At 42.2% G+C, this 23100-nt stretch overlaps 1 protein-coding gene across 1 annotated transcript in view; it reads right to left on the bottom strand.

The window, feature by feature from the left end:
- The window catches only part of grm4 (glutamate receptor, metabotropic 4), a gene marked incomplete at both ends in the record, with an annotated part of 151732 nt that extends 137235 nt beyond the window's left edge, over positions 1–14497 (bottom strand). The window contains one exon of the mRNA XM_083894680.1: positions 13961–14497. Coding sequence (XP_083750806.1) covers positions 13961–14497 — 537 coding nt within the window. The remainder of the gene's footprint in view (positions 1–13960) is intronic.
- Positions 14498–23100: the final 8603 nt, after the last annotated feature.

Here is a 23100-nt window from a genome sequence, read left to right as displayed (position 1 = left end):
CTTAAGAGGTATCAAACACAAGAACACACACCTGCACTCTGGTTTCCATGACTTCAGAGGACATTGTATTGATTTAGAATCATTTCCTGGAGACGTACTCATGACCTTAGCCATAATTACGACTGGCCTTTTACTTTACCTTACCGTAACCTAACCTTATAACATGTCTTCACCTTAACATGTAGTCATTTACATTATGGGGACCTACAATAAGTCACCATAATGTGAGTGTGTAAACACAACCTAGTAATACCCGCACCACAGACCCACACTCACACATGTACATGCAACATAAATTATTATAGAGTACAATAACAACCCCATATATAATCAGCACAAGCAGATTTTTTTTTTACTGATAATGACGAGAGCATCATGCATAAAAATACACTGACAATTCTGAGGATGAGGTGCAGCTAAAGCTGGATTAGATGACTGGCAAGATATTGCATGTGTGTATGTTACATCGGAGGGCAAACAGCATGTTAAACCGTAACAAATCATAATATATGAGATAGTAGAGATAGCAAGGATGTATACAAAGCACCTCAGGATAAAACAAAACGCTACAAGGTTTCAAAAAAAGACTCGGGCTATATGCGGCTTTAATGAAAGACGACTATTATTGTTTTGTTTTATTTATTATCATCCTAATCCAGGTGTTGTCTGTACTAAATATGGGTCAATTATACTTTACATGATCTATTTTAATCATTCAAACTGCCCACAGATTTAATTGTACTATATTATTCTGTTTTACAACAAGAACTTTGGCAATTATTTTTGGGTGGTGGGTGGGTGACTGATGATTCACGCAGGGATTCATGCCGTTCCGAGGTGGAAGAGTCAAACACAGGTTGTTTACCACAGCTATTATTCACTGGCGTCGCCTTAGGGACGTCGCATGCAGATGCTACAATTTATAGAACGGTCTCTGAGCGGCTCACGTGAAGGATATACTGGTAGACGTTTCTCTGCGTCGCTGTTCAAAAAGAAGCCTGTAGTCTCTAATCAAGTCACCTCAGCGTGTGAAAGTCAGGCTGGCGACTGAAATAACGGCGTGTTTGATTTGCACAGGAAGAGCTCGAGGATGGAAAAGACGGGACGAGGCACGCCGGTGACACCGAATGTTACCTCGCTCAAATTGAAACGCATGAGTTGAAAGTAATTTTGTAAACGATATAGAGGTAAACATGACACAATTACTGCTTGTTAATTTGTCTGTGTGTGTGCTTGTAACGGAAGCTCCTTAAGTCATGATAATTATCGATTGCAGATTAAATAAACAAGATGATGTGGTGGTAACCGATCGTGTTTTTACAGAGTGGGGAAACTAGAGCTAATAATTAGCCTGTAATGAGAATATATTACATCGAATAGATTTTTTTTTTAATTGGAGAGATTTCCGAAGGCTTGTTTTTGGTCTCTATATTTGCAGTTCGTCTCATTGAACACTGGATAAAGACGTGAGCTCATATACAGACAAGTGGGAGTCCTCAAGGGTGTTATAATGGAACAAAAAATAAAAAAAATAAATAACCCCAGCTGGTGTGAGATCATGAGAAATGTATACTAGAGTGAGAGCAAATGGCGTGCAAAAAAGCAGGAAGAAATGAATAATGTATGGCCACTTGAGGGTAATTTTTCCTCATCTCATGTGTGCTTGTTAGCATATGCTGTATATATATAAATACTCTCACTCACAGTCGCACCATTTCAATAATGCTGTTTTGTGTCAACTCAATTTTCGAAAAATCAATATTTTGTAATAGCAAAAACAGCATTGATTTATTTTTATTTTTTTTCAAAATTAAACGGAAGCAACTATTCTCAGGCAAATCAATGAATCGACTGAATTAACACATTTGAAGAAAAAAAAAGTGCTAAATTCTATCTCTGGAGCATGTTTTGGGTGAGATGAGGTGGATCAATTACAACGATTTCTGGAGAGAAAAATGAATGGAATAAATGTAGAAAATCATTAATAGAAACCTCGCACACCGGTGCTGTCCAATCTGGAGCTAAAATGCACACAGAGTTAATGTTCTCTTCATGAAAAACACATATCTGCACAATATTTTAATTAAATGTCACCTAAAGTAAAATGTAGCTCATGCTCAATGGTTCTTTATTTATTTATGTGTTTATTTAATAGGCACATTTCTGGTCTTCAATAAAATAAAACAACAACTAAAATGATGTAAGTAAAATTGCATCATGACAATGAAAGTGGGTATGATACTAAATGACTTCATTTATCAGATAGTTATCAGATTTATTGACCAATACTTAGCAGTACATATGCAAACATATAGCTGTTTATGACTAAATATCTGCAAAACTGACCTGTAGACTTAGCTCCAGGCACAAAACATTATTCTGTTTAAAATGAGAAGCTAAGATACTGAATATGGGTGTACAGCAATATCAACATCTTGGTATGAGCATTTTTGCCCCACTCTTCAGAAATTGTAGCTTGAACTGCCTCTGACCAGACAGCACAGACTCCCATGGGACCTGCCTCAGTATTGTCTCGTGTTCCGGAAGACTTGATGATGTTCAAGCTGCTTCGCCTGAAGGCCGAACCTTCTCTTTTTGTCCCTGCTGCTGGCCTGACTGAGTGTATTGGCTGGAATTAGGCTGACGGAACAATCCTTTAAGAGTTTTGGGCAACTTTACAGTGGCAAAAATGTATTAAAGGTGACATAGAGTGGTCCTGTTGCACATAAATGTTAGTTATGGAGGTCTACTTACATATATTAACTTGTTTTTATGGTCAAAAACCGCCTAGTTGCTGTAAACGAGCCGATAGAAATCCTCTTTTCTGACGGTGTTTTTTCGCTGCGAGATTTCAGAGTGAACTTTCATCCCCAGAAGACAGAGTCTTGTGATTGGCCAGTACTATCCAGCACATCCGTTCTCAGAAGCGCAGCGCCCCCCTCTGGAACGGCGGATGCACTGCTCCTCATTATCAAAACATTGTTTTAACAGTGTTTAAAAATAGCTTCTTCACGACTCCCCGCCGCAGTCCCTTTATGACTTTAAACCGGAGTCAGACCCAGAGTCAGAAGACACTGTTGCTCGTGAAACACCTCCACAACGGACGTTATTCTTCTTCTGCGGTTCAATGTACGCAACCGGATGTGCCCGGACTAGTGCCCGGAGCAGGACGATCGGTTGTTCAGGAGAACCGCTGCTTACGTAACTATTACGGGATTTTCAGTGATCTCGTTGAGCCCCGAGATTACAATAAAACACAACGTTCTCAGCAGTGGCTGAACTGTTTGTTTCGAACCGTCAGGGCTTCATAAACAAGGTAATGACGCAGATACACACCAAAAAAAACAGCGATAATAGGAACTTCCGGTCTAGTTCCGCTTTAAATTGTCCTTTTGTTGCTTGTGTGTTTTATATACAGATGCTGCCAGAAAATAATAAATAACTAGGACTCGCAGTCGTGGAGGGGGAACCTCGCGTCCGCCCTACGTAACTTGGTGAGTGAAGAGAAAAAACAGTCAATTCACTTCACCTTTATTAAGGAACAGATCGGTCAATGTACGGTCGAGGTCCAGGGCACTTGACGGCAAAATTAAAAATGGCTGACTTTGTGTTCGATCACGTTAATGTTCGTACATGCGCTCGGGATCGGTCTCTTGTGTCCCACTTCCTGTTTTGTGGCGAATGGTCGAAATTCGCCTAAATTCCAATGGTTGCCGGGGCCACGCCCTTTTGAATAGTACAAACTCACGTTTTTTTTATGTTGGTACGATAAATGTGATCAGACGAGTTAGTTAATTTACGAAGAGTGCAAATCGTCCAGGATGGACGCCAAATCCAACATGGCCGACTTCCTGTTTGCTAAAAGCAAGTTTCGTCAAAAATTAAGCAACTTTGGGCGCTATTGAGCCATAATGCCATCGCACTGGTCCATGCACCACACCTGGCCTCCATGCGAAGTTTCCAGAGATCTTTTGCATTTTAACCCAACGAAAAATGACTGCAAAGCCACGGGAGAAGAATAATAATGGGGAAAGGAAAAAAAACAAACCTGGTTGATATTGAAGTGCTCTTCGCTGTGCCACTTGGCTTTGAGAATTTCACAGTAATGTTCAGCACTTGAAAAAGAAAAGACATGTTCCCCTCCCGCCAGCGTTTTCTCCATAGGCCTGTTAGTGCACACTAATTAAATGCCAGAAATTAATTTGAGTGAAACGTAACATATTGAGAAGGAGAATGCACTGGGGGGGACAGCTACTCTTGCGTTTTTTGCGACTCTGCTTGGTGATTACCAGCAGTAGTTTTGTCTTGCAGACAGAGGGATTTGCAAACAGCAGGAGAAAGGGGGGAATACAATAGCAGCAAGAAGCGAGAAGCCACGGCTCTGGGCAGATCCTTCCTCGTGACCCTCCTGGGAATCGACCACTCAGGCTTGGGTGGTCAAAGTGAGGCGAGTCAGAACTAATCCCGAACTAAAGGAGCCTCTCCTCTGTAGCGAGAGAGCGTGATGGACGGGGAGACAACTGCAATCTGGGCTTGAGAGACACGGCGTCATGGATTTGGTGTGCTCGGTTGTAAAAGTCCAGTTGAGGGGCCATATATAAAACTGCAGAAAGCCTGCTGGTCTGTGAACGGACTGAAAACAGTTGCTTGTTTTCTTACGACATTTATTTGATTCGCTTCCCTGTTTGTTTGCATTGACTGTGTAGGAGTGTGGACTTCAGCACCGACATGGGATTTGCTGGGCATGGGTTTGGGCTGGTCTCAGAAACTGTGCTGCCTGAATGAACTAATGTAGCACACTGTGCACCAAATTACACTTTGCACAGAATGGGAGTGAGCTCAGTCGGGATCACTCCAGAGTTAGACTTCTCTCTCTCTCGCTCCTCAATAACCGCCCTGTTCCAGAGTGTTGAGACTCTGTGACGGTGACGGGACACACCTTGGGAGCGCTGCCCAGCTGTGATGAAGCACTAACAAGTCAGCCGTAGGGCTGGGCGATATAGCCTCAAATCAATATCACAATATATTGAGCAGCTCACCTCGATAACGACGAATGAACGATAAGTTCGAAGTTGCAAAATGACGTCATCGCCTAATTTGCTTAATTGACCATTTGCCTGATATAAGTGTCCGAACATCGAAGGGACATGAAGATACTTTTTTTTAAATTATCGAATGTATCGATAATGGCAAAATGACGTTGATTATCGTCGTAAATTCTGGTAACGATACATTTTTCGATATATCGCCCAGCCGTGACACCAAATTTTGTGAAATTCTGTGCAACTTAGTTTCACCTCTGGGGGCCCTATGGAACCATTTCATACCACTTTTATGTTTATTTAATAAAATTTTTCACCAGTTCTGATTTGCGTGCCAATTTTCATCCATTTTCGCCAACATAAAACAACAAACAAACTTTTATTTTTTATTTTTTTAAATTATTGAATGTATTGATAACGGCAAAATTACGTCGATTATCGGCGTAAATTTCGATAACATTTTCGATATATCGCCCAGCCCTAGTCAGCCGTATTATACATAGTGGGGAATGAATTCTCACCTGAATGTTTAGCAATTACTACAAAATATGCTCCTCCTTGGACATTTCAGTACACCATTTTTTTTATGTTGGGGGTCAAATTTGAAATACCAAGCTGTGGATCATTTTGTCAGATAAGATGTTATCTTGGTTTCCTCCCATAGACACAGAAGTGTGAATGTGAGAGTGAATGGTTGTGTGTCTCTATATGTTGGCCCTACGATGGACCGTTGACCTGCCCACGGCCTTTTCGTCCCGTGTCAGCTGGGCTCCAGCGTCCCTGCGACCATCATGTGGAGGATAAAGCGCTGAATAAATGAAGCCTCATTATGTCCCCATACATTAGAGTCTAAAACTAGGACTGAAAAAGGACTTCACCAGAAACGATAACAATGACTGCTAGTGTTTCTCGATGACCTCGTTCAGACGTGGTGTTAGTATTCAGCGCAGGCAGTGCTAACTATGTGTCTGAATGCACCAAATGCAAAAACATGCATTCGAGACCTCCAATTGTCAACTTAATGTTATTTATACTCCTCAGGGCCATGCAGTTAATAATATTCACACTGAACCACACACGATTCACTTTTTCGCTCATTAAAAATCTCATAATGTGTTCAATGTTAAAGCAGCGTGAGTCGTGCTTTGATTCACTCTTTTTAACTTCTCCCTACCTGACGCTGGCGTTGTAATGCAACGCGCCACACAAACCCATTGACAACAGACACACAACATGCATGTAGACTAGTTAACAATCATGAAGCCCGATGAACAGTTGGAACCACTTGTGTTGGAATCTCTCAGGGCACATGCTAATACCAGGTCTGAATGGGGCCTTTGATTGTGGGATGTGCAAATAAGCATAAGTAAAACAACTTTGTTTTACGTCTACAAACCAAGTCACGGTCTTAACAAAAACCGATCAATGGAGTTTTGACATTGCACAACGTGTCGGGCGCTTTTGTCAAATTCGCTTTAAATGAAAGCAACATATGGCACATTATACTGATGGTGCCGCGTGTGTTTTTTTTATTCAGTGATGGTGATAGAAAGTGATACCTTTTAAAGCCAGATGAATAGATTGACCATTATCAAGTGCAAGCAAAATGCAGCTGTGTGCATATTTTTTGAAAGCCTCTAAAGCTTTCAGTCCATCTTCACTGTAGGCTGATGGGATAATCCAATAAGAGCTCTGGCACAACACTGTGAAAAGCTGAGGGGGAGTAAGGCATTGTGCTTGAGGGCCTCTGCATCTGTCTCTAATGAGGGAAGAGAAAGGCAGATACAAGGTCTCTGTTTCACAGACAGCACAACAGGCAACTAGTTAACCCTCCGTCTTTCTGCTCGGCTACCATCGCTGCTCTCCTCCCTCACTCCACCTGTCTCCACAGTTTCAAGCTCACTCCTCCACCGAGGGAAGACTTAGTCCTCCAGACTGACTGTGCCTGCTTGTACCTAATTTAGAGAGCTGCTGTGTGCGGAAGCTGCCCGTGCCTCTTTGTCTGGGAGCTTATGATTGTCTCAGCAAGTCAGCTCCAATACCTAAAACTCAGTGCATGCTCCTGCAGTTTGCCGACTGCTGCAGTAATATCCCTCATGCCAGTCGGTAAAGCCGTGCTCACAGTGATGCGTGCACGCGACGCAATCAAAAGCCTGTGACTTTAATTACACTCTGCCCCGTCCCGAGTATCATAAGCAACCGACCGCTAATTACCTCAAGTGCGGGTGCTCTTTGCTCCTGCTTATATGGCAGCATAAAACCCCCCACGGATGAAAACGGACCGAGAGCTGGACCAGCGATGAGGGATTGCAGCGAGGGAGCTTTCAACCTCAATCCCAGAGCGTAAATTACGTAACAATATAGTAAAATATTCATGACACACCATGGGGATGGAATCTTGCCTGCTCTGAAGTGCTGAGCAAACACTTTGCCCGCAGTCTCGCTCTAAAAACTGTAAAGACGATAAGGAAAAGCTCAGAGTAAGGAGCTGACAATTGCAAACATGAATCCAATTACATTATAGTCAGAAAACAGGTTCTTGTCTCACGAGGACTGCGAGCAGTATTGGTTCCAAAATTATGGTAATGGTGTTTTTCGACACGTATATATATATATATATGACGGCACACTGTGTCCAATTTGCATGCTTGTCGTCAAAACAAATGTTAAAATTTGATAAGGCAAAGCATACAGGAAATTGCAAAGAACAAAGAATCACAACCATCCAGTAAACATGAAGCCACAATGCAAAAAAAAAAAAAAAAATGGTTCACACGCTAATTAGGAAACGGCATATACAACAACAACAACAACAACAAAAAACCTCCTCGTCATCAGTTTAGCTTCAACCCAACTCAGCTCGGCTGAGAAAAAGAAATGGGTTGAAATGTTGAAGGAAGCCGACCCTGACTTCTGTGGTCATTAGAGGGAAGTGGCAGGTAGTGAAATCCTCCCTGCCACTCAAGGGAGTCCTGCTTATGGCTTTATGTGACTTTAATGATGGGGAAAATAACAAGAATCCTCCGAGCAACGCCACGTGAGAGAGTCCATCCTTTACTTAGCCGCTATCCTTACAGCAAGTGCAGATGATTGGGGTTTAATTGCAACAGAGTGGTTTGTGCTGGAACTGCTTTTCCACAGTGGGAAATTTGCGTTGCATTTATTCAAAGGCAAAAGGCCACTGTGATCATCATTACACACGGCGAAAGCAAAGAATCTCCATTGTTATCGTTAGATACCATGAGTGTATGTCTGTGTCTCCCATCGATATTGAATGAATTGTCTTTGAGTGTAACCTCTCTTCCTCAAGACGACTCGTCTTTTCCTACTGCAGTGAGTAATTACCTATATTTCCCACAATGCCTTTGGGCAACTGCCAGGGAATGAGCATAATTTCGTTCCTATAAGCCACAAGATGTTCAAGCATTTCCGCCTGAGCTGGGGGGGGGGGGGGGGGAATTAAAACTTGGCCAACTAAGTGACCACCACACTATAACACTCCCCTAGTCTGCATTTTAATGGCGCTCGAGGCCTGAGATAAATTATGGGCACATTTTCCTGCTGTAGTTTTACATTGTCTGGCAACGTTGCTGGAATTAAAAATCAAATTGATTTTACCACAAAAATAACAATCACGTGCGAACAAAACATCAGGGTCATTACACAAAAATCAAGCAATGCAATCAGGTGAAATAGCATTATGATGCAAGTAATGAAAACAGAAGATGGTGGATGGTAGACATGGTAAATAGTCAATATTTATGTGCCGTACAGTTTTACATTCACAGTCGTTCTTACAGCTGCTGCCAGGAGCAACTTGGGGGAAAAGTGTCCCATGTAGTCTGGTACTGTGTTTCTCAATCCTGGTGATGGGGACTCACTGCACTGCATGTTTTTAAAAGTTTCCCCCAACTCCAACACGCCGGATTCAAATGGAAACGGATCGTTAGCAGTTCTTCTGCAGCACTTTCCGATGAGCTGACCATTTGAATCAGCAGGGAAGCATCTAAAACATGGAGGGCAGTGGGTGCCCAGGACCAGGTCTGAGGACACCCTGGTCTAGAGGAGCCGGGGATCGAAAAATCACAACTAAACTAATCAACCGATTAAACCCTGAAATAAAACAAACGAGGGCTCAATTCAACCAAAACCATGAACGATATGAATCTGGAGCGATACAGTAAATTGAAATTCAAGCGGAGGGGTTTACCTTATCTGTGTGCAATATTATCCTGTGACCTGCTGTGTTAATGCTATTAAAAGTATAAAAGCCTCTATTATTATTGTTTTCACCTGGGGCCACTCCTGCCCCCCCCCCCCCCCCCCCCCCCATACAAATCATATTTACGCGGCTTCTTGTTTCTGTGAGTGTGATTCATGACTAAGACTCTGCTTGTCGAGTACAAAAACAGAAGATAAATGGATTAAAGGCTTTCAAAGCTTCCCAGTTCTCTACTAAAGTTTATTTGAAATACCACAGTAATAAATTCCTAAAGAGCAATGCTTGGGAGGAAAAAAAAAGAAAAAGGTTGCTTCTATCGTGATAGATTTTTCTCCTTGTTTGCGATACGTTTCGTGTCTATTCTGTGAGGTGTTATTTGAATGTGGTTTGGGAAATTATTGGAGATCGCAGTGATGTGATGAAAAATGTCTGCAAACGTGTTGGAGCCTTATAAAGGTTAGATAATAGTTTTACATGTGCAAACTGTATATAGTCTTGTGTACTGGTGAAACAACTGTTTTCCAGGTTATGGCTTGATTCAATTACTTCCTACAAATTAAAACATCACCATGACCAAACTATGGTTTACTGTAGAAAATAAAGCTGGGATTATGTGTTTAATACATGTAGAGACTAAACACACTTCTTGCTATAGCCACCGACGCGTGACGCATGTATTCGCACATGCTCCATTAATCGTTCTTTGCCATTCTCTCCTTTCACGTGATGCCACTGCAGAGGCGGCGACACGGGATTAGCTCGTGGTTACTCTGTAGAAGTGCCGCGATAAGTAAAACATGCTTTTAATCCAAGGAAAGATAAGGAAAGATAGTAGATCTTAGGATTGTAACGTCCAACCAAAGACATCGATAAAGTCTCCGGTTGTATTGTTGCATCTGCTCAAGACGTCTTTGTCAGTACCAAATATCAGTGTGTGTCAGCTATCTCTCGACACAAGTGGCTTGTAAAGAGTTTTTTTTTAGCAACTTCCTCTTGAAATAAAGTGTTTCCATCTTGGAGTAAAGTGGCAGCTTACTTTAATATTTTTATCAATTCCACATCAGGATTTACCAGCAGTCCTGGAGGTTCAGACCCACAGATACCTTTCAGGCCGTTGTCCTATAAAAAAAGATCTCGGCTTTGGATCATCAAAGGCCAAACAGAATCTGAGTTGCACTCCGCTCACACAACTCTTTGCCAGGTATTGAACGATATAGGCCAATGCCCTTCGTGGAAGAATCTAAGTTAGGCTTCGACTGCACTGCAGGATCCGATGCTTCACAATGTTTCTAGCAAGTTCTGTGAGTGTGCACATGGGTTCTCACCTACAGCTTCCTCACACAGTCTAAAAACATTCAGAATTGGGGAACCCTAACCCTAACCCAGGTTAATGGGTTGTAAATGTGAGTGTGAATGGTTGTTTGTCTCTCTTGTACCCTGCCGTTCACCCTATGTCAGCTGGGATTGACTCCGTGACCCTCATGTGGAGGATAAAGCAGTAGATAATGGATGGATGCCTTGATCCTGATGCTATCCTTTTGTCGCACAATTCATCTAAAGATAAAGGTAGCAGCAGTACTTATTCTGGATGACTTGTGACATTTCACTTGGGCTTGTGTGATGTGATGTATTGTACTGTTTGACCCTCTGTTGAGCAGTCAGTCAACCCCAGACAAGTGAGACATTGTTGTATCAATGGCACAGTAGGTGATTTGGGCCATTTTAAAAAAAATTACGCCAATGTGAACAGAGCAAAGGCCACATTGTATTCTTCGTGACTTGGTATCTCCAAGCATGGTGTTGTGTTTTCTGTCACTAAAAGCTAAATGAGTTGGTGACAGGAAAAGTGGAAAATTAAGTCCATATCTATCTTAATATCTTAGATTTCTGTTGTTTGATTGGCTTGTCTATGTCGCTTAGTCTCTTACATGTCGAGGTATTCTTCTCAAGGTACAGAAAGAGTCTTTTTGAACCTTATCAATCTGCATTTCCCTTACTGTGATACCTATTAAATCACAATACTTATGTAATTGGAAAACCAATTTGGCTTCCAACAAAAACACTGCACTAATATATTCTTATGTGAAATATGGAGTACCCCAGGGCTCTGATCCTGGCTCTGATTTGTGTTTTACCTGAGCCTTCTTGGCCAAATTAAATGAAAAATCCAGACATTAATTTGAACAAGTAACATACAAAACCCTAAATGGATAGACCCCTTGAAAGCTCTGTGGTCTCGTTACCTTATTAAACCTCACAGTCCACCCGGAGCTCTTCACTCAGGATACAAGGCCTTTGTCGTCAGAGTGAAAAGAAGTCAACAGCCTGCAGAGCCTTTTCCCTCTCATGAACCCGTCCTCTGTAACAACCACCTCCCCTGTGAACCAATCAGGCTGTTTGACTTCATTGCAGGGGTTTTAATTTAATATATATAACTCATTTTTATTCTTTCATTTTAATTAATCTGCTTACTCTTTGATGACCCTTTTGATTTACAAGTACACACTCTCTATCCCTCAATTACTTCACCCGGTTGCGTCTTTGCACTGGATGATCAGACATCAGTCACTATAAATATTTATTATGATGAACGTCCGATTATAAAATATATACTTCTGCTCTCGACAAACGTTGAATAAAGCAGTTAAATCTGGTTTTAAACCTTTTTGCCAAACATTTCTCAATGTTTATGTAAAATGTGCAAATTCATTTTATACTATACAATTCATACACATCTTTTTGATTTATTGAACTTTAGTTTTAATGCAATTGCAAAAGGAAATCATGTACATTAATGTAATACAATTCAAAGCATAATTATGGTTTGAATTATTGGGCCATCCTATAGTATCTCCATATCATGAAAATGATAATGATGAGTCCTGCAACTATGTATAATGCTAGGATTAAATTATACAGCGCGTATAACCACAGCCTATTATACTACATGTACTCTTGCATAAATATTGTGACAGCACAAAGTAAAAGACGAGCTGTTTTGACACAGTCCTTATGCTTATTCATTTGGTTGCGTCCTGTAGTTTGGTTTGACAGCACCGAGCAGGTATTACTAGTCCTGTCATGTGTCTTGATCTCATTTATACCTTTGCCTATGGTGAGCCAACACAATACAGCTCATTTTCTCACACTATGCTCAACAGCAGTGCGGCGAGCTCAACAGTGTCAGGCTTCTTTGAATTAATTAGAAGGAGGAAAAAAAAAAAAAATATAAAGACCCCTCGCAAATTAACGCCATTAGTGAGGAGAATGATGGTGTAATGACTGGTGCCCACGTTTGTGGACAGGTGAAAATGTGACGTAAGATAATGTGATTTAAGCACGGGAGGCGAGGAAAAGGTAAAAAAAAAAAAAGATACATGGACTGATAACTGGGTTGTAGGTATTCCACAGTATTCAAAATTCATGGTATCAAAACCACTAAAATGTTCTCGTCATACCACGCCTGTGGTATCGGCTGTTTTTTTTGTAAGGACTCGTCAAAAACAGACTGCAGGAATCATTCAGGTTGTGTGCGCTGCAGAGTAACACAACTTGTTCCCCTCCAACACTGCTGTGTTGGTGTGATCAGTCTCCTTGTTTTCAGTGTTATCATTCAATTATCATACATCAGAATGTCTTACCACCCCATGCCTAATGTGAATGAATTCTGGTGACATTGGCTTGCACACCGGACGTTCTTTTCCATGCAGATTGTTAATATCATTTTTTTACATGTGTACAATAAACATCGGCTGTGTAATTTTTAATTTATTCATATCGTGGACGATATTCCCCGAGCTTCCTTTTCCGACAAATTCACAGATGACCAATCAGAAACGATTGTTGTCGATGACGTACAGTCCAAACGTGAAGTGGATTCGCTTGATTCGGTCTGTGTGGCTCCTGCTCTGTTCACAGACAGACCGCGATGCAATTATTTTCCGCTAACGCATGGCACGTTTCCATGACAACTGACCAGAAAAAGATGCGCATGATGTCCTGTTTGCGTGACCGCCGATTGTGAAAATGAGTCCCTAAAGTAACACAGTTTTTTCGTGCCACGGCACCGGAGTCGAGGCACCGTTTTTCCCAGTTAGCTGCGTTAGCGAGCCTACAGTTGAATTTGAGCGGTCTGTTTATTAAACGGAAAAGAGCAGCGTTACAAATAACCAGCGCACCTGTGTACTGCGTATGTGTGCCTCTGTTTTTAAAGCAGAACTTCTCTAAAGTAACGTCACGTGTCTTTTTCCGGTCAGTTTTCATGGAAACGCGTCATGCGTTAACTTTGGGCGCCGTTAACGCCATTAACGTGCCCAGCCGTGTAATTTCACCTGTGCGATATTACGACTGTATCCATTAATCGTAGTCGATTTATCCGAGCTTCCTTTTCCAGGAATTCCCAGCTAACGTATCAGAACGAGAGTTGTCGATGACGTACAGTCCAAACATGAAGTCGATCGCTTGATTGTGTTTGTTTGCCAAAACGCAATCAATCGCATCGCGCTTGACGTGTATGAGAGGGTGCGTCGTTGTTTCCCAATGCGTCCGGTGTGCAACGACCTTGTGTTTCAAACTTTTCTTATGATCTGCCCATATGAAGTAGTGTACAGTGGGAGTCTCAGTTCAAAATGACAGTGTTTTGCAGTGCAGTTGTGACACAGAGAGACAGTAAGTGTATGCTGTAGCAGAAACTGACCTTGAAGAGACGCAAAATGTTGGCTACCATGATTGACACGGAGCTCGCAGACGCACCGATCACTCCCACCACTCTCTCAGGCTTAGTGATGATGGGCGGCCCTCCGCTGAGACACTTGACATCGGTCGAGTCTTTCTCAATCAGCGCCTGAACAAAAGTCAGGGACTGCTCCAGCGCATGGGTGTCCCGGGAACAGGTGTCCAGGATGCGAGCCCCCAGAGTGATATTAGGCAGCAGCTCATTGTCATTATTGATTCTATCCAGAGCAAACAACATGGCCTCTAGCCTATGGATCCCTTTCTCCTTCTTCAGCTCCCCACAGGCTTTGCCGTCATTCCCTCTCGCGTGCACTGGGAACAGTCCGCCCAGAGATATGTCCCCATCGATGCGTATTGAATTGAGGTGCGTGTGGCCCGGCATTTTCGGCTTGGCTGCCGAGGCGATCAGGAAATAACAAGCCAGCAGCAATACCCTGGAGCAAAGCCCTCGACGGGAACAGCCAATCCACGCTCTCTCAATGCCTCCTCGCAGAGTCATAATGAAAGGCTAAATCAGCATCCAAATACAAATTTAAGCCCTTTGAAAATGAAAGAGGTGTGCGTGCGCGTAAAAGGGCATGAGCATGCAAATGTCCCGAAGGTTAGTTGTGTTATTCTTCAGAGCACAGTCATCTTCAGAAGTCACCTCTCATGGTTTTCTAGCTTCGACACAAACTGGGTAATACTAATTATGCTGCCTTGCTCTCTTAATCTCTTACCCTTTCTTCTTTTTTTTTTACCCTTTGTGTTTTGTGCCTTTTTGCTGCTGCACCTTACAGTGGAGGCTGCATGCAGTAAGTCAACAAAGCAGGGGGGGGGGGGGGGGGGGAGCCGAGACCGAGTCCACGGAATTCTCAAAACAGGTCTCCTCTTTCTCCAGAATCACTTGGGTGCAAATGCGGTTCTCCTTCAAGCCGGCAGGAAGCGAAGAGGCGAGGCGGTGGGCTTCACAGCAGGGTCCTGAAAAAAAAGAGAGGAGAGTTTTCTGAAACGCTGAATAAACAACAGGAAGAGCAACAAATCTCGTGGACAGAGAAGATGATACGTGTTTGTTTCCTGTCGCAGCTCCTACAAACCCCCACTTATGTCAGTGAGTGGGATATAAACGGCGCCGTCACGCTCTCTTGACGCCGCGTTTCCAACTGCACGCCGCGTTTGCACCGGGCGGTCAGAGTTGCCTTTCTACTTTCTGAACTCTTCCGTTCAATGTGAAATAACAACTAGACCTGAGCACTCGGCGTAGGAAATCTGTTCTGTGTTGCACCCCTGCCTCAAAATGCTTTCAGAGCACTGCGATGAATTATTTCTATGTGCCTTGAGCATAACTGATTCGCTGCTGCTTGGCACTGTTCCATATTCTCCAGAGCAACACACTGTTCTGCACATGTAAATCCTCTCATGTGTTTCACCCAAAAAAAAAAATGTGGGAAACACAAAGGTGCTAAATTAGGAGCACAGGATTCAGATAATAATAGAAATAATATTCACCCAGCATCTCCGACCCGTCATATTCTCTCTACCCGATGCATCTACAGTGTTTGTGTGTTTGTATTTAGGACACAAACACTGACTTTGTCAGGACCAGTAGTCCTTATGGGAACCAAAACCTAGTCCTAATGAGGCGCATCGTCATTTCTGAGGAATTGGTTAAAGGACTCGTATTATACGCTATTTCTACAAGTGAACCTAGTTCCCTGGTGTCCTAATGAACATGTCTGTGACATGCTTTGGTCAAAATATCGTAAGGATGAAGCACCACAGCAGTTCAATCACCCTGCCAAAACAGCCCTGTTCAGAACGCTCGCTTTTTTAAGTGTCTGTCTCTTTAAATGCAAATGAGACACAGGAAACTACGTCAGCGTCACTTGGCAGCTAACAGCAGTTAGCATTTGGAAGAGCCATCATTTGCCGACTCCAGCCGACACATTGCCGTCATATATAAAATGTATCCACTGGACACGTAAATCCTCTGAGGCTGGAAGTTTGTGTAGAACTCTGTGCTGCACTGTGGAGCCAAGAATAGAACACTCAGCAACACTTTCGCTCTTCCGGATACTGTTGCCCTCGTCTGCAATCTCGCGTTTTTTAGGGACAAGGCGGAGCTCCGCGAGACAACAATTCCAGGAATGTCTCATTGTGACGTAGCAAAGTCAACGTCAATTGCGTGTTTTATCTCCTGTACTTAGACTGAGGCGGACCACAAAAGTGAGTGAGTCATCTTTTTTTTACACCCCCAGAGTCCCAAATATATGTATTAAAATGATTTTAAAAAAAGTTGATTTTGCATAATATGTCCCCTTCAACTAGTTATTGGTTAAGGTTAGGAATAATGCTTTGTTCAGGCTGTCCACATGTATGGAAGTCACTGCAGTGTCCTCGAAAATCGACGAATAGCTACACAGACCAGCAGGAACTGGGCTTCATCCACAGAGCCAGACTAATAAAGGGGTGGATGATATGGCCACTGTGGGAGAGGCCTGCGGTGCTCTCTCACTCACTCACAGTCATCGCACATACAGTATCTGTCAGACTTTATTCATGCTGCTTTTGTACGCTCACATATAGACTCCTGTGGTGTTGTTATAGAGGACACAAAGGGCAACAACTCACTAACAGCTGCCAGACACCAATACTGTGCAGCAGTGGTCTGCAGTTATTTTAATGGGGATGGAGATGTATTGGCTGCCACTGATGGCTCTTTTTCTTCATCTTGCTTGGGGGGGGGAACTATCTCGGCATCGCATCCAAGAGATTTGCCACAACTCGTGAATTATGGAGAGATTTGCCATCCGCTCGTCACGTGGCGTCTTTATTTTCCGTTGACGTTGGATATCAAATCAAAGAATAAAGATGCCCCGCTCTAACGGTGCCATGCGAAGTCTGTCTTGTGCCGCTTCTCCCATTCTGTTGGAAACCAAAAAAAGGAGATATTTATATCATCCACCACAGATCATCCATTTAAAACACGACATCTATAATGGATGAAGGCCTTCCAGTCGCTGCAAAACATTCAGTTTGAGGGGGGGAAAGCCAAGAAGACAGGGTCGAAGATAGGGTGGTCTATTGTAATAGAGCTACAAACGGATAGAAAGGCAAAAACTGCCAGACCTGCTCAAACGTGAGCCTCAGCAGGTAAGTATGTTGGAGTGACACCTGCTATTTAACTAAAAGGCGACATACAAGCGGAATTACCTTGTAAAACAGTATTTTTTACTTTGGTTCCATTACTTTTTGCAGGCAATAATACCCAGAAATTATTATTTCAACCCCTGAACAAAGCAAAAAACACACAGTTGTGCTTTAACCAAGACGTCCCAAAAATAAAGTGCTCCCCTGAATCTTTTATAGAAGGGGGTTGGACAGCAGTGGCCCTTTATTGTCATTCCTGTGAAACACAGCATACTCATTGGCAGCTTTGCCAGATGTTTAGTCATAAGGCCCAGATGGGCAGAGCAGATAAACATCAGCTGTCTGCAGAGAGTGGGAGTTGGGGGGGGGGGGGGGTAGGGGGAAATGGCAGAATCCTCACAGCAGCCGTTCCCCCCTCACTGTGATGAGGAGGAACTCCAGCTTCCTCTGCACTCAACCAAATTCCCCTGCTGCTGGTGCACGCACTGCCACACTGGTGGCTGCTCGCCAGGACCGAAAGTTTTTTACTCCAGCAAACGTTTTTTTTACTAACGTGACATTAGTCATTTCTAAAGAATACGTTTTAGATGCGACATTTGCATTGAGTTTGTCAAGGATTTCACAACGCAACCTTTTCTAGTATTTGTATACTTTCACATGGTTGAGTGGGAACCATTAATCTAACTTAATCACTGTTAAAAAATCTGTCTCTTTGCATTCTACAGCAAATAAATCAGGGTTGCAACCATGAATAGCTTATAAAGCCATCTCACCAGTTAGCATCTCATACTATTAAGTACTTAAAAGTGGCTTAAAGGTAAACTTGTGAATAGATGAACACAGTTGTTACAGCTCTTTTTGTTTCCTCTGTGTGTGCTTTGGCTAGAAAAAGTGAAAGTCAGTGATTGATCAAATAAAGGATCACGTTTTCACGTTTTTTTTCATTGTAATGACAAATATATGAGCGCGAAGCTCTGTTTCTCTGCTTTCCGGTATCCATCCATCCATCCATTCATGTTCTACCGCTTTATCCTCCACCTGAGGGTCATGCAATGTGCGGACGGATCGCCAGTCCATAGTTTTTGAATTTTCTAGTTCACAAACGGTCTAGGAGTTACGGTAATGAGAAGTACGCGTGCCAAAAACCTGTTGGCAGAAGGGTCAACCAGAAATACAGTCTTTGTAATTGAACCACCAGTATTGGGAATTCAGAAAGACACTGAATGCTAAAACAAAGGGGACACATAATTGCACCGTTCCACTGTACAGTTATAGCTGGAAGTTTGCTTGGCTCAGCTCTACATTGACCGAATGAGCGAGTCACGAGCACGACGTCCCGCACGAGAATCAAACCGAACGATGCCAAACTGCACATCAGTTAAAAGTACTTCCTGAAAACGTGTTAACCTCCGACATTTAGCGAGCACAATTTCTAAAATCTCAACATTTAACACAGTCTGGTGTATTTTGCGACAGATTTAGCAGTTTCACGCCAACGTTAAAACAAAACACAAAAAAGACGGCGTGCCTGGTGCCCAAGCCGTGTAGAGTTGAGCCATGCTGAGCCGACGAGTGCTAGAACTGCATAATGGAGAAGCGCCACCTGTCTTTTGCCTCAGACACAGTTTAGAAAGTTCAAGCCTTTTCTCTGCCAAACGATCAAAGATTGCCAGCAGCCATTCTAAATTTTGAATCAGGCACCCGCAGCTCTCCAGCCACCAACACAATGATCAAAAACAGAAGGATTTCGAAGGCAATCCAGCTCATACATATCAGCTGCCTCGCTGTGAAAAAAGGGTTTTTATTTTGTCTCGAAGACCTGTTTTAGTCTCAGCTTGAGAAACACTTGAAGTGTCATTAAAGAGAAAAAAAACCACATCACATTGATTATAACCATGTCCTCCCACGCTAAACCTAAACCTTCAATCTGAGTTAAAATGCTGCTCTTAAGTCTCAAGAACCACATCTCAGTTATTGTTTATAGCATCAGACTCCTCTTTAAAGTTGGAGCTCATTCAAAACAACAGCAGTGAAAGCCCTGAATTGCTGTTATTGTCTCCAACAAAACACCCACAGGTGCTGCGGCGAAAGTCTACGTCGACAAAAAAAAACCCACAACAACTCTACAACCAAGCGTAATAGCAAGAAACAAACACTAAATCTGTACATAACTTTCTTTTTGTCTATTTGATGGTGTCATTTTGGAACGTTTAATTCTTCCTCTTTGAATTCTAAAAATATAGCAACAGAGCGATCTAATGAGACACATCCCTCACTTTTATATCCTGTCATCTCGGCCAAGCCTCACATTGACATGCGTCTTGTTAATCCTGTAAGTCCATCACAGTGGAGCTGAGCACCGGCTGACAGTGATGTCCTATAATGTGACAGTGAACTGCTGTTTCGGTCGTTCTGCTTCAGCAGAGGAGATACTTATGCCCAAAAGGCCAACGTGAGAATCACAGTGGAGAATGGAGATAAAAGTCCTGAGCAGAGGGAATGTTCTAATACTCTGTTAAAAAAAAACAACTATGGTTCCTGTAGCTTCAGATTTATTGTGTAATCATATTTGTTGTTTTTTTGACCAGGCATCATGTCATTTTACCTTTATGTGAGGACAAAAAAGGGAAGTAGGATAAATGACATGGCTGCGATGTTCTCCTTAAAAAGCCAGTTCTTTGCCAGTGGCTGTTAATACAGAAAGAGAAACATGAGCTTACTTGCTGTTGGCGCCAGACTGATCATTATCATCTTTAGTATCAATATAATGTTTATGCATTGTGCAGCATTGTGATACACAACACTTAAAAAAAAAAAATCTGTTTTCTCAGTTAAAAAAACACCACAATTAACTGATTTTTCCAACTTCACTCATCAAACTTAATATTTGATATCTAATCGTGCTACTTATACTGACTAATTTGGAACATTTACATCGTGATTAAAACATATACAACTGTAATTTTAAAATGTTGCGCTTAAATTTCACTTGATTTGGCGAGAATCTGCCACGTCAGACAGTAATCAAGTTTGTTTTATTGGTGTTTTAAAGCGGAACTAGACCGGAAGTTCCTATTAACGCTGTTTTTTTGGTGTGTATCTGCGTCATTACCTTGTTTATGAAGCCCTGACGGTTCGAAACAAACAGTTCAGCCATTGGTGAGAACGCTGTGTTTTATTGTAATCTTGGGGCTCAACGAAATCCCGTAATAGTTACGTAAGCAGCGGTTCTCCTGAACAACCGATCGTCCTGCTCCGGGCACTAGTCCGGGCACATCCGGTTGCGTACATTGAACCGCAGAAGAAGAATAACGTCCGTTGTGGAGGTGTTTCACGAGCAACAGTGTCTCCTGACTCTGGGTCTGACTCCGGTTTAAAGTCATAAAAGGGACTGCGGCGGGGAGTCGTGACGAAGCTATTTTTAACCACTGTTAAAACAATGTTTTGATAATGAGGAGCAGTGCGTCCACCGTCCCAGAGGGGGGCGCTGCGCTTCTGAGAACGGGTGTGCTGGATAGTACTGGCCAATCACAAGACTCTGTCTTCTGGGGGTGAAAGTTCACTCTGAAATCTCGCAGCAGAAAAACACCGTCAGAAAAGAGGATTTCTATCGGCTCGTTTACAGCAACCAGGAGGTTTTTGACCATAAAAACAAGTTAATATATGTAAGTAGACCTCCATAACTAACATTTATGTGCAACAGGACCACTCTGTCACCTTTAATACAGTAAAAATATGTAAATTCAAAAACAACAAGTAATGGTAATGTAATGCAATCCAGGCAAAAATAATATTTCAGAGTTGTTCACTGATTGTGATGCCCTAGGCTGTGGACACTCAATGCTGCCTCTCAGCCTTGAGATCAAATAAAGAGCCACTGTTGGAAGAGATGAATGATCTAAAGGGAGTGTACATTTAAAAACATGTCTGAAAGGTATTCGAGCACTGATCTGCTGAGTGATTTCAACATCAATAAAAGGATCAGGCAGCCGGTGATGTCAGGACAACATGTGAAGTGACTTTTTCCTGCACAGGCGATTGCAAAATTCAGAATTCACAAATAATGCATCGTGTTCTGAGTCAGGGTCACCTTAGCTTTGTGTGAAATGTTCCCTGTGATGAGTCATTTTTCAAGGTAGTGAAGATAATAACAAGACGAAAAAACAAGGGGGCTTGAAGTGCTCGGAAGAAAATGGAAAAAGCAGAGGCATGTGTGCGTGACGCTTCATTACATGCATTGTAACTTTATAGACCAGGACATCTGCATTCATGCCATGTTCATAAGTGACACCAGACACATGCTTGCAAGATCCTCTACCTTTTCCCACCTTGTCCGTGTCCATTAGTTCTCACTCCACCTGAACTGGAGATATTAGGACCGTTTCAGTTCTGCTCATTAGCACAAGCTACTCATGCAAAATGTAGATTCCATTAACAAAGAGTCTGTCATTCTGCCCTTGGGCTAAACAGGGAAAATCATTCAAGGCTTTTTGTAAGGGAAATAACAGTGAAAATGCAAAATGGGTAAAGAATTATTAATAATAATAATAATAATAATAATAATAATAAAAACAACTCTTAAAATAGACCTCATAAAAATGAACACTCGTGTTGCCATGAATGTGGTGAATTTAGGAAAACTTGTGGTTATGTTTCGGTCCAAAAGGCCTCGGAAAAGATTTGCCCTCATTGTCAAACATCTCAGACCATTTATAACATTGGTTCTCAAAGTGCGGCCCGGGGGCCAATGGCGGCCCGCAGAAACATTTCTGGCGGCCTGCGGTGAATTACAGTTGATAGTTTTAATCCAGGAGCTACTAAGCTTGTTAAATGTTTATTGGACATTACTGGATACAGACCAACAAGTGTAAACAAAAATACTGGGTATTTACCTGGTTTCTATATGGTGAATTTTAGTGTATTATTGGGTTATAAGCTGGTAATAAGCAGGTAGCTACAGCCCCCAATTACTAGCTATTTACCCAGTAAATATATGGTAACAGAAATGTGTTACTTGGTATTAACCTGTAATTAGAAGGTAAGAACAAAATACAGGGTAATTACCCAGTAAATTATAAAGCTTTATTATATTAATGCTTATATTACTTAACGCTAAACTGTAGAACTGCAATCTGGTCATTAAAATGATTACAAATGGGATTTCTTTCTGGTTTTTTTTCTTTGGCGGCCCTCAGTCCAATGTTGGGTTCCTAAATTGGCCCTCAGGTATCAAAACTTTGAGAACCCCTGATTTATAAAAACACAAATGTACCTGTTTGGCAAAAATAAGAATATATTGAATAGCCATCAGGGGGTGGTTGAGGATAGTGGACGCACAGCACATGTGAGTGGACACCACTGTGATTGACCTATGGGAGCCTGGCTGCAGGTGTATAAGTCAACATGACACCATTCAAATTAAGACAATGGGAAAATGGGAGTCAGGATGGTACGGTAAAGTTTCGACTGAGAGCAGTACCTTTACTTGGCTGCGTTTGCAAGATACATCGTTTTACCGGTGCACCGACAACATCAGCTGACTTTTGTGGGTCTAGCTCCACCTCTACTGTAACTTACCATTACCCTAGTACCCCAGGGAAAGGGTAATGGAAAATGGAACGGTTGGGGCTGGTTATTTTGGTTCTTTCTTTATGAAAATGCAAAAAAATATGTTAACACGTGTGACACGGTGACATTTGGTCTCAACCTTGTTCCACTCGTCGGCCATAAAGACCCGTCAAATTTGACTCAAATACTTTGGCAGTACTTCGCTTTAGAAATGTTGATGTGACCCCGACATAAAACAATTTAACTGTAACAACCGTAACATTCAGTCAGTTTTCTTTCTGCACATAATGTACAATATAACATTTCTCCTGGTTTTACAGAATAGTAAAAAGATAGATGTTTTTTTGCGGGGGAAACCAGGCTGAACACAACTAAACTCAAAAAGATGTCTCTGCCTATAGTCTC

This window comes from Microchirus variegatus (genome assembly GCF_963457635.1).
Source record: "Microchirus variegatus genome assembly, chromosome: 9".
In the NCBI taxonomy this organism is placed as follows: domain Eukaryota; kingdom Metazoa; phylum Chordata; class Actinopteri; order Pleuronectiformes; family Soleidae; genus Microchirus; species Microchirus variegatus.
The sequence above is the reverse complement of the archived record's forward strand: the minus strand, read 5'-3'. Positions and strand labels throughout refer to the sequence as shown.